This window comes from Carettochelys insculpta, chromosome 2 (assembly GCF_033958435.1).
Source record: "Carettochelys insculpta isolate YL-2023 chromosome 2, ASM3395843v1, whole genome shotgun sequence".
Lineage (NCBI taxonomy): Eukaryota > Metazoa > Chordata > Testudines > Carettochelyidae > Carettochelys > Carettochelys insculpta.
The window spans coordinates 113,266,330-113,279,148 of record NC_134138.1 but is presented as its reverse complement, the minus strand read 5'-3'; the positions used below and the strand labels follow the sequence as shown (position 1 = coordinate 113,279,148).

Here is a 12,819-nt window from a genome sequence, read left to right as displayed (position 1 = left end):
TTTTTCAGGAGATCTTTCAGAAGGGCTTCTTTTGAAAGTTCTCTGTAGTGTAGACATAGCCAATTTGTTTTCAAGTGATATATGAATTTAGCACCAAATGTGCCCATCTTAAAAAATAAACTAACACTGCTGTTCATTACAAATTGCTGCTGATATTGCAAAAAAATCCTTACATTCTTTACATATAAGCATTCAGGTAATAAGTAAGATTTTGAAAGAAGTTCTTAATCTATTCCATTTTGTTTCAGCCCAGTCTATTATGGGAGTAGCTAAATGCTTTAATTAAACATTCTTAAGTTGTTGGATTTTATCTCTCACAGATACACCACACCCTGGTTGTAAAAATACCAATAGGAGCAGCCAAAATACTTTCTCTGAAGAGGAGTATTTAATTAGAATAACTATGTATCTCACAAATACCTTACATTTATAATCTAGGGCCTTTCCTCCCCATAACTATATACCTTAAGTATACTTTTCCTTCCTTCAAGGTGCTACACAAGCAGTACTGGCTATCAGATTACTATCCTTCAGGTGAAATATACACACCCCCAGGCAGAATGAAGCACCCATGTAATACAAACCCACACAATCATGTATAGAACGAAGAATGAGAAATATCTCTAACTGGAAGTCATTTTTAGACACTAAGAATGTACTCAATCCAACCTGGGCGTAACTACACAGAAGTCAGCTCCCCTCAGCTGCAATCTGTCTGGAACTACCTATGAATTTCTCCTAGGGTTTCCTATAAAGCCCATCACCATAGTATCTAATTACTTCGCAGGGAAATCCAGGGTTAACACCTTAACTGTTGCAAAGAGTGCAACATTATCATTGACCACTATGCGTGTTCATGGCCTGGATTTTGCTTTTCAAACAGCCGGTCTCAATCTCCAACTTCACCTGAAATATGGCACCTCCAGCAGCAACGTGTGCCCCCATCTCTGACTCAGGCATTGATTCAATACTTACTTACAGGGAAGAATACCACCTATTAAACACTGAAGGTAACTTTGACTGGGAGCATATTTCTGTGAGCCAAGATCGGCGTTGCATGTAAACTGAGTGCCTGGATGGCTTCCCAGGAGAGATTCAAATGCCACCCTGCTGATTAGCAGAGTGCCCACAGTGGGCAGCCTGTGTTTCTACTGGTCGTGCACATCCGCACATGCCTCAGTGCACATAACAAAACTTATTCTGCACAAGGATAGCAAAATATTAGAGGGAACACTGGCCAAAGTAGGAAAACCCTTGCCAACCATTAACTCACCACCACTGACTCACCAGCACCTTTGATTTGCCAGTGTTCTGAAGCATTATTAGCTTGCTAGGTGTGTCAGCTCCTCCTGCTCTCACAGCATTTAGAAATCAGGACTGAGGATAGCTTGGGGCTGCCAGGGCAGCTCCACACCCAAGCAGGCAGAAAGTAAATATGCAGGAGCAGAACACTGCATTCGGGACACTCAGAAGTGAGCATCGCCATATGCAACTTTAAATGCCAAATAAAATAAACACAGGTAAATGTATGGAAGGGGATGCAGCCATCAACCTGGGAGGACACCCACCCTACCTGCAGGAATCCCTAGTAAGCAGGCTCTATATGGATGATTCAAGGGGGCTGGGCGGCAAAGAGCAGCCTCCAGTCTGAGGGTCAGGCCAGGATTGCAATCCAGGGGGATGGAATAGCAGCTACAGTCCTTATAAGCTACTTGCATGGGGTGCTGAGGCATAGAAGACCAGGGTCCTCCTTCCACGCTGCTTCCTGACAGCGAGCATGTTTCCCTCAAGAGCTGCAGCTTCCAACTGCAGCTGAGCAGTTTCATTGCCACTGGGGGAGCAAACGTCCCAGTGAGGAAGCCAATGCTGACTGGAAAAGAGTTTGACACCCGCTGGCTGGAGAAGAGAAACCTCTGTGGCAATCTGCCACAGAGTTTTACCTCCTGTATTTGGGGACATGCCACACACAGCAATTGGTCCCTGGCTCCACTTCCCCCATCACCGAACACATCCTGCAAATGTCTCCAACGTGTGCAGGAACCATCTCTGGGTCTTTTCTCGCGCATTCTTCTCCTCAGTGTCATGGAAGGAAACCGAAAGGATTTTAAAAAAAATATTTAAAATGAGCCCTCCAAAAGTAACAGGAACTGATACACAGAGCTACCAGAGCAGGAAGGTAGGCAGCAGAGCACACAGGGGAAGCACTGGCGTTCAGCAAGATTTCAAAATGGATTTTGTGATATAACACAGTCAGAAACATAAGCCTGCTTCAGAGTGAAGCACCTGGAACCAAAACCCCAGCTCACAACACTCCCAAAGACCATACAAAATCACATGAGGCTGTGACCGCTGAAAGCTTGGCCCCACCACTATAGCTGTGGTTACGATGATTGGCTGAACCAAATCCTAGATCCAGTCACCCTTGTACTCCAGCAGAGTTTGGATTCAGATCTGAACTTTGCATCTCAGGTCTGTCCCCAACTCATTACACAGAACCTCTTCCTCGGAGGGTTTTACGGCCCAATTGTATGCCCTCACTTCTCACGCCTGGGACTTCTACATTCGCTCTTCTTTTAGATTGCTTATTTTTTAAAAAATCCAAACCAAGAAACCATACTGGCCCAAGGCAGGTGAGCTATGGCTCACCATGTTCCTGAGTGGGTGACACTGCACAAGTTGGGATTGGTTAAGAGAGCATTAATCTGGGAAAATTTCTCTCCATCCATGTAGTGGGTGCAGTCCACTCCTGCCTTTTAGTGCCCTTGTCTCTCCATTGTGCCAGTGATTTGAGGTCCCTCCAGCAATACCCTGGCAGCCCTGTGCAATAGGCTATTTACAACATCCCCTGTGTTTCCAGCCCTCATCTCAGTACTGTGGGGACCAGAGGAGTCCCTTCCCCAAGATCTCTGTGAGACTGGGCTCAGCTTGCCCTGCTCCTTTCTCTCCCCTGCCACTGCCTTTCTGGACCTTGAGTTGATGGGCTAACCGGCTTGTTCACCTAACCAGCTCACCAGCCAGGTTAGCTAATTATCCTTAATTGCCCCAGTCAGCTTTCCCTTGGGGAACCAATGGGTGTCAGAGTGCAGGCGTGCCACCTAACTCCCTGCACTCTGCCATGGTCCCCTTTACAAAGGTGGGCGTTGGGGTGAGGGATGGAGCACTTCATCTTCACTGTTATAAAAGAAAGAGAGAAAAATGCATTAATCTGTATCAAACCATCAGAAATTCTTCCCTCTTCCACTCTTTACCACTTGTCTGCCCCCAGCTTCCCAGTTCCTTCTTTCTGCTGTCCTCTGTTCAGAGGCAGCCTACTTCATGCCTTGAATACTGGAGCAGGAAGTTATAGGGGAAGTGCCTGGACACATGTAGCCCAATTGAATGCTGGCAGCGTATTCAGTATTTCCACTACGCGAGTAGGAAATTTTTAAATGTCAAGTTAGCCACTATGAATTGATGCCTCCCATCCACATTTCCCTGCATCAAGCAGCTAACAGAGCAGGCATTCATTGTCGTCAACTTTGTGGCTGCAAATCTCACTTTAAGACCATTCACAAATGTTCAGCTAAAATTCTTTGGCTTCCAGCTGGTCTCTCCCATACTCCCAGGCCACCAGTGACTCCTGTCAAAAACAAACAACAAACTACGACTCTGCAGACTCTCACTCACTCTTCAGCAAGGTCCTGAAATAGATACATCACCGTCATTCTATATAGCAAAACACAAGATGATTTTTAAAATGTCTCTTTCAGGTTCTTTTATTCTCTGTTCAACTCAGCAAAATATTAAGTGGGCTTCGCCATGTTTGTCTTGTTTCTGAGAGACGTCTCATTAACACGAATGAGATTCCCCAGGTGAGTAAAACAAAATGAATCCAGTTTCTGACACTATTTACACAAATACTGAAGATGCAGAAATTGTAGGATACTCGAGTTTCACTGTGAGCGTGTACAAGTCCTTTAAATAATGACTTAGATAATAGACTTTAAAGCAGATGAACACACACAGACTTTGTATGCAGAGACTTTACGTGATCTGAAGCCATCCAGGAATTCAGCTAGTCTGTTGAAAGGATGTAACTCCCAGAACAAACTTGGTAGCTTCAAGACAGTCATGCTGAGTATAGATCCAAACCCTGCTGGCCTTAGGGCAGGTCTACACTAGAGGGGAAGACAATTAAATTTCACAACCTGGGATACGTTAATTACATTGCTGGAGTCAATGTACCTTAATTCAGGCTTCTGTACCATCTCCGCTAAGGGAGGCTGATGGGAGCCTGTGCACCTGTCAACTTCCCTTTCTCCTAACAGCAGTGGGGGGAAGGGTAGAAGTATTGCAGCTGATGGAAGCGCCCTGTAAGTTCGATTTAGTGCATCCCTACTATGCATGCTAAACTGAACTCTGGAATATAGACCGCAGCAGAGTCGATCTTCCCCATAGTGAAGATGTACCCTTAAATCACATTAACAGCCTTCAGCAGGGCACTTTATCATGTGAGTAAGGGAAGTAAGATCTGAGCCTTTATAAGCAGAATCTATTGCAGGTACAACCAAAATACAAACAGAACACAGTAAACCCTCAAGTTACGTGGGGGCTGTGTTCCAGCAAACCCTGTGTAAGGCAAATTTTTGTGTGAGTCCAAGTGGGGAGCCCAGAACAAGCTTGTTTCCCAGCTCCCCTCCGCTTGCAGGACCCAGAAACTGACCAGCCCACCAGAGCTGGTCAATTTCCTGGCTGCTTCTCCCTACCTTCCCCCAGCGGTGCTGATGTCAGGCTGACAGCCGCGCAGCGAGGGGAAGGTACAGAGAAAGCTTCTTGCTGCCTCCCCCCAGTGGCGCGGCTGTTTGCAAGGCTTGGGAAAGGTAGGGAGAAGGGGCTGTTAGCTTGCCTAGCTGCCCGCAGGCAGCTAGGCAGGCTGACAGCCACAGAGCAGCTTCAAGTTATGCTTAACTCACGTTAAAACGATTTATGCACAACCCAAAGCCATGTATTTCAAGGGTTTATTGTACTGATGCCCTAATACTGTAGAACCACAAGTTTCATACACCATATTTCTGAACTGACAGATCAGAACCAAAACGCTAGAACTGGAAGCATGCAATCAGGCAACAGCAGAGGGGAATGAAAAGGCAAATACTATACAGTGTGGCATTAAATGTTAACTATTAACAAAAATAAAGGGAAAGTTTAGAAAGATTTGTCAAAGTAAAGAAACTCTGTTTCTGTGCAGAGTTGGCACACCCCCATCCCCAGGCCTCAGAGTCCTGAGGCATGCACAGCACTCCAGCAGTGATTTAGCACCTGCAGCAGCCAGGGGCCCTGGGCCCCTTTGATCACCAGGCCCCCGTGCAACTGCTTCCTTTGCCCCCTCCCTGTGGGCCAGCCCAAGAGCACAGGTAAGACACACATTTATTTGCATCGTCTTATGTAATATGGTATGACAGTAAGAAGGGAAGGATGAAAACCATCATATGCAAAGGTCTTGCTTTCCTAAAGCCTGTCAATGGATTTAAAGGGTATATATATGATGCTGCCAGAGGTCATAAAAGCTCTCCTGGCGTGTTCTGATTTTTGCAAAGGAGGGGGCACTAGCCCCAGTGTACCAGGATAAACAAGCATCCTTGCCATTACAAATATCAATACCTGCACGACAGGATGTCCCCCAGCAGATGCCTTCACAGCCCCTCGACTTCCCTCCGTCTCATAATGAGCTCGGTGATGGGATTTGGGCTGCTCTTCAATCCGAAGTTCATAAGGTCCTGAGTGAGATGGCAACTGCCAATCAAGGGCAGGCAGGGATGGGCTGTAATGGAAGAGAAAGTGTATTAAATATTAACATCAAGTATGCTATCACTGACCACAAGAATCTGATTCTATTACTTTAGAGACCGTGTTTAGCAGTTCATCCTTCACCATCTTACATCTGAAATGTCATCAGTATGGATGTCCTGACATGAGTAATTTAAGAGGCAATGGTTATTTTATGAAGACTTATGAGTAAAGCATAATTGATGGGCCAGATGCTACCAGATTTGTAAACAAAATGGAAAATTTTCTAAGCATGGTTTAAAAATGCTTTAATGTATTGATTGTTGAATCAAAGGACAAAGGGGGATACCAAGGAATTTAAATGTAGTCTGAAAATGACTATGAAATTGGCACTATTGGAGCGCTACACTTAATGTATCTCACTGACTAGATCAAAGCTTCTTGGTTTACAAGAAAAACCACCACCACTCCTGCAACTGACAAGCCTGAAACCTGATGTTAGATTCTCAAAATTAAGCAAGGTTCCTTCCGGCTGATATTTCATCAGCCACAAAGATACTCAAATAGAACTCAATTAAGAATTACATTGACGATTTACAAGCCTGAAAAGAAGCCAGCTCAGTCTCCCAGTTCCATATTGACCCTGCAATTATAACAGAAGTAAAAATAAAAGAGGCATTTTATTGTCACTAAACAATCAGACACAACTGATGATTCACAAAACAAAGCAACAGAAATGTAGCACTTTAAAGACTAACAACATGATTTATTCAGTGATGAGCTTTCGTGGGACAGACAATCTGGACTGATCTGAAGAAGTGGGTCTGTCCCACGAAAGCTCATCACCGAATAGATCATTTCGTTAGTCTTTGAAGTGCTACATTTCTCCTGCCTTGTTTTGTCAGAGTACAGACTAACACAGCTACGTCTCTGTGATTATTCACACTTCAGAATAATGTCAAGAGAAAACTTTACTGAAAGAAGCTTCCTTTTTTGGTCAGAAAATAAAGCCATTGTTTGTAACTGTGGGTCTTGGCCCACAAAAGCTTATGCTCCAAAATATCTGTTAGCCTAGAAGGTGCCACAGGACTTATTGTTTTTGAAGATACAGACTAACACGGCTACCCCTCTGGAACTGGTAAAGTCTCTTAACAGGGAGACTTTCAAGCATTCCATTAACTATTCAAATAGCACAACAAATTGACAAAAGATACACTATACTTGGTACACATACTTTGTTTACATACCCACTTTGCATTTATACAGTGTCTTACCATATCTGGGCTCGGTCATGCACCATACAAGTCAGCAAAAGATTTTCCATTAACTTGAACAGGAGCAGGATCAAGCCTCCATGAGAATCCCAATGTGACTTACAGAAGCATTTACCCCACTGTACAGCTGGGGAAGCCAAGCCAGAGAACAGCTAACTAACTTGCTCCAGTTCATATAAGGAGGTGTGACCTGAAGGAGAGCTCTGTGTGAACTCAAAAGCTTGTCTCTCTCACTAACAAAAGTAGGCCCACCTTGTCTCTGTATGAAGGAGTGCCATTTAAAATTAGCCAGTCTCCTTCTGTGACCACGACAATGGCAGTACCAGAAGACAGGATACTGGGCTGGATGGACCTTTGGTTGGACATGCTACAGCTGTCCTTATGTTCTGATGATACAGCCAGGATTTGAGGAGAGTGGAATGATGCTGTGAATGCGACACTCTGAGGTTCTACCACTTGCATTAGATGATCTACCAGAGATACCCTGTACATGGTTGGCTTGTTTTACAGAAAGAAAGGCTGAGATGAGTATAGAGCAGAGACAAGCCACTGATGAATGATCAGATGTGAATTAGTCATTTAAGATATTGTAAGACACAATTTGTGTTCCATATATTCCAAGACACTAAGGCTGTGTCTACACTTGCAATCCTCTTTTGAAAGAGGCACGCAAATGAGGGAAATTAAAATGCAAATGGAGGTGCAGATTGACATATCTGACACTTCGTTTGCTTATTCTTCTTTCAGATGAAGAAAAGCAGTGTAGACATGGCTCTTTCAAAAGGAAACTCCATCTTCAAAAGAATTCTTCTTCCCATAAAAAAGGGAAGGAGGGTTCTTTCGAAAATGAGGTTTACTTTCAAAAGAGCCATATCGAAACTGCTTTTCCTCTTTCAAAATATGCAAATGAGGTGTCCAATATGTAAATATGTACCTCATTTGCATTTGTGATTTCCCTTGTTTGCATGCCTCTTTCGAAAGAAGAATGAAAGTGTAGACACAGCCTCTCTGAAAAGCTGTAAATGCACTGCAACACACACACATGATGTTACCACCAGTTAACTATGAGCATCCCTTAGACTGCGCTGTCAAACTCTGCTGCTTGCTAAATCAGATGGAGGCCTTGACATGAACACAGTTGAATGGCAACCATCAAGGGTGGGAAAAAATATTACTAAGAAAAATCTTTTTAATCTAACATCTTAAGGAATTAAAGCAGTGAGGACTTTATAAGTGGGTGCGTAATGCATTTTCCTTCTTTTCATATCACCTTACATAGAAAGGAGTCATCCTAAAGAGGGTCACACATGCGAGACAGGTTCCCAACTGGGTGCACATAGTATACAAGCCAACACCCTTTCAACATCAGGCCAAAAAACTGCATTTCAGAGTTCTGGTGACACCACAAACCAGTGAAGATTCTCATCATTTGCATCAGCACTAAAACCCCTTGACACACAGAAGCCAAATACTCTTCTCCTTTCTCCATTATTTAGGCCCTGACACTTCAGAGAAATACACCTAACTTTAGCTACTGAAAGTTGTCCCATTGACTCAGCACACAAAGTTAAGCCCAATCACAAGTCTGTCCAGGACTGGGACCTTAGTCGGGATAGGCTACAAAAGCTAACTGGTTTTTAATTTTTATTCGCTAAGTCACTCTGCACTGGATACAGAAAGAAGGAAGGAAATAGTGAGAGAGGCATCAGACACCAACGGGCGCTGAGCCCACGGTTATTGATGATGATGATGACGACCTGTTTACTACTATGTTTAATTTATAACCCCGACGTCATTGCAAGTAGGGTTGGCAGCACTGCATTGCCCAACAGTTCACATTATAAGGCCTGATTTTCAGTTGGTTTTAATTTTGCCAAATGTTAACCATTTAGGCTGAAATTTTCCAGGCTGGATGTCTCCTCCGACTGCTTTTTGGAAAATGTCCTCAAAATGAATCAGCCATTTCTGAGAATGAGGCTTGGGGAAAATATGCTGTTTTGTACATGTTAAACATTTCTGGTGACCTTTGCTTTGAGTAGCTCTAACATTAACGTGCTTTGGAGCTGAATCGGACAAGTCGTGAACTTTAAAAGAAAAATCACTCTGCAGAAGAGACGTTATTAGCTTAAGAGCTAAAATCTCCAAAGATTCCATTGCCATTGGGCATGATCAACATAAGAATGGCCACACAGGATGAGACCAAAGGTCCACCTAGCCCCTTCTGACAATGGCCAACGCCACATTCTCCAGAGAGAATGAACAGAACAGGTAATGGTTGAGTGTTGCCCATTCCCAGCTTTTGGCAAATGGACATGAGCTCAGGATATGATCCCTGCCCATCCTGACTAAGAGCCATTGATGGCCCTATCCTTCGGGAATTTATCTAGTTATGTTTAACCTGATAGACCTTCCCGCTCCACAGCGACCTAGATCCCAGGCTTCAGCCAAAGCCCAGATATCTCCACAGCAATGAAACAGCCCCCAAGTACTGCATCCCCATGTCAGCTGGCATAGATCAGCAGCAGTACTTTCTTTGCTGTGTAGCTACACCCTCACTCTCCCAGCGGTGACCAGAAGGCACATGCCATCTCCCCAGAGCAACTGAGCATACTCCATATCTTCATAGCTCCCACCCAAGACTGGACTGTGCATGTACCACCTCCACAGGGTGGTTAAACATGCTCCAGCCCAGGGTTACAGAGTCAAAGGTGGTTACAGACCCAGAAGGGGAGGAGCACAGGAACTGAGAGTAGGGAGACATTTCACCTGTCCTCTCAGTGATCCTCCATGAGGCCTGGGTTCCAGCACAGGCGACAGAAAGCTGCCTGGATCAAATGAGGAGAAGACAAATGCCAGGCGTGGGATAGGAGAGGTAAGACTGGCACTGGAATGTTTAGGGGAAGACTGGAATAAGGAGGAGGGAAGGATACTGATGAATCAGACTGAGATCCCCGGAGGGGAGATTAGGACTGGCTGGGCAAGGAGACCAGGACTTTCAGGAGAAGCCTGAGGATGAGACACTGGCATGAGGCAAAGAGACTGGAACTGGGATAAGGAGCCCAGAGGGGAGAGGTGAGGGAGAAGACTTGGGCAGATTGGAGGAAGAAGAGGACAAACTTGTGGGAAATGGGCAAAAGAGTCTGTGCTGATCTATTTATCACCGTCATCCCATCTTCTATAAAACGAGGCCTCACCCGCGTCCAATTACTCAAGTCAAACCACACCTTTACACACAACAGCCTGAAATGACACCCAAGAGTCCAGAGCCTTGCCAGTCCCCTGCTGTCAGCAAATATCTGTGAAATTATCTGGCAAAGCATGTGACTTATCTCCGGCTACTGCAGGTCCACAGAGGATGCCAATCTACTGCTATGAGTTACTCCATCAGCTTAAATGACAGAGATCAGTGTAGCATACCTAAAGGCTCCAACCCTCACACTGATGTCAATATGACGTAGATGTCCATATGATGCCACATGGCTGGCATTTCTGGGGTTTTTTTCAGTTTTTACACAGAAACCCTGAAGTCCAACATATCCTAACTGGTTGCGACCTTCATAATGTTCTTTTAACATCATCAAGACCAGAGCTCTGCAATGTTTGGTGTTGCGGAGACTTGGTTATCTAGGTAGCTAAGATTCTCTTGTATTTTTTATACTTATTATAGGATATCTCTTGAAAACTGTAGGTCCTGCAGTTAAGCTAATACTTATGGCTGGATCCTGCACTCCTAAAGCCAATGGGAGGTTTACTACAGATTACAATGAGGGCCAGATGAAGACTTACGGCTCAGTAGTACTTCATCACAGCACTCACAAAGGGTTGGGTTGGAGCCACCCGGTCCTGGCAGAGCGCTGGGTGGCAGCACAGTGTCTACTGGAGCTCCTCAGAATTGAAGGAAAGCATGCTGCTACTACACTGCTTTCTTGGATATTGACCTATTATTCCCAACATGATCAGCCAGCATCTCAAATGATGAAAGAGCAGCAGGAGCCATAACCCGCCTACCAGACTTATCGGCATTGTGTGTCTCTGAAGCATATTCCAGGTAGAGCAGTTCACTCAAGCACAGGGACTGTGATTCTGTCTGGTTCTTATGCAGGCAACATAACGGGGAAAACAATGAAGGGGGATAGGGTCTGCTAGGCCCTCCTCCACCACTGTGCATTCACACTTGCGGAGCCTGGCCTTGTGTTACTGAAAGGCAACTGGCAAGTACTTAAGACCACCAGTGTGTACATATTGCAAGATCTGGGATATAGTTGCGTCTGAAAGATTCTTGGGAAACTTTCTGGAGAAAATCTATTTGACTGTAACAATAAATAACAAAGACCAGAGCAAAACACCTGCATGTCTCTTGACGATGATCAGCATATATATTTAAACAGATGTTTCTGCTTTTAGGTACGTTCTTATTTGATGGATCGCTCTCTCTCTTGTTCTGAGGACACAGCCTCTATCAGATTAAGAATTTTACCACTAAAGGAAGAAAGCAGTAATTCAATTACCAGCAGAAAGCCTGAAGTCCTCAAGTGCCAAATGAATAAAATAAAAAGAATAATACATGAAGCTTTCTGGATAATAATGTTAATTGTCCTGATTTTTTCTTTGTTTAAAACTATTACATTAGCACCTAAAATTGTAATAGAATTAAACTACATATGAAAGTTACTAATCCCAAGTGAACACTGGTCATAAAAATCTGGTTTGCTGTTAGCTTCCGAACATCAAAATTCCACCGTGAATCCTAACTGATAATAAATTGACAACTAATGATAGTTTTCCTGATAAAGGAAGTAGAGTGATGAATTTAACAGTTTCAGGGGCTGTGGCTGTCAGAGCTATTTCCTATTTTAGGTTATCTTCATCAGGCACTTAATTTCCTGCAGCATAATATGGTTAAGGGGGAAAAAATCATGGAACAAATATTTTAGTGTTTAAAAAATTACTCTTGAGTGCTGAAAAGATCTCTGTTGAGTTGGGAGAGCTCAGCTATGCATGCTGGCAGAGCCTCTTTGTAATGGAGAAAAGAGCTCTGGCTTAGATGCTCAACAAGTGTAAACTGGTATAGCTCCACGGAATTCTTTACACCAGATGCTCATTCTCAAGAATGAAACCTTTTTCCTGTGATACGATAAATCCATCTGTGATCCTTCTAAAAGCCGTAAGCACACCTTCTTGTCTCAAGTCAGTTCACCATCTTAATGTTAAATTAAAAAACAAACAAAGAACCAAATTAAAAAAACTGGTTCACCTCTACTCAGTGGGACATAAGTCAAGCTACAAGATAGGTGAAATAAGTCACAATTTGTCAATCTAGATAGACCATCTGATTAAACCAATCACAGCAATCTGAATGATCTGTTTTTACCAGAAAAAACTTTACATTGTGGACCAAGAACATATGAAGCAGAATGTTATCATGTCTGTTGAAATAAAAAGATTTTGGGTAAAAAGTTCATGGATTCCTAAATGATTTCTGGATTTAAGCTGCATTTTCAAAAGAAACTTAAGCAATCTTACTGAAAGTCAATGGTATGCAAGCTTCTAAATGTCCAAATTGCCTTTCAAAAAAGCGTTTATCCTCATAGACTCCACAGATTTTACCCTTTAATGGACCCTGTTTATTTAATGGTCACAGCACTGTGCCTGATCATACACGAGGCCTAATTCTGATCTCACATCCTGCATATCATTGCAAATCAAGAGTAATCCCCTGAAATCAGCAATACTACAGCAGTATAAAAAGAGTTTAGTTGCGAACCAAGCCTTATGTGTG

General features: G+C 43.6%; 1 protein-coding gene across 4 annotated transcripts in view; it reads right to left on the bottom strand.

Moving 5' to 3' along the window:
* The window catches only part of NFATC1 (nuclear factor of activated T cells 1), a 149,460-nt gene that overhangs the window by 115,900 nt on the left and 20,741 nt on the right, over nt 1–12,819 (bottom strand). For all 4 annotated transcript variants that reach the window (XM_074987550.1, XM_074987554.1, XM_074987553.1 and 1 more), the window contains exon 3: nt 5,641–5,800. In XM_074987550.1, the coding sequence (XP_074843651.1) occupies nt 5,641–5,800 (160 nt within the window). The remainder of the gene's footprint in view (nt 1–5,640; nt 5,801–12,819) is intronic.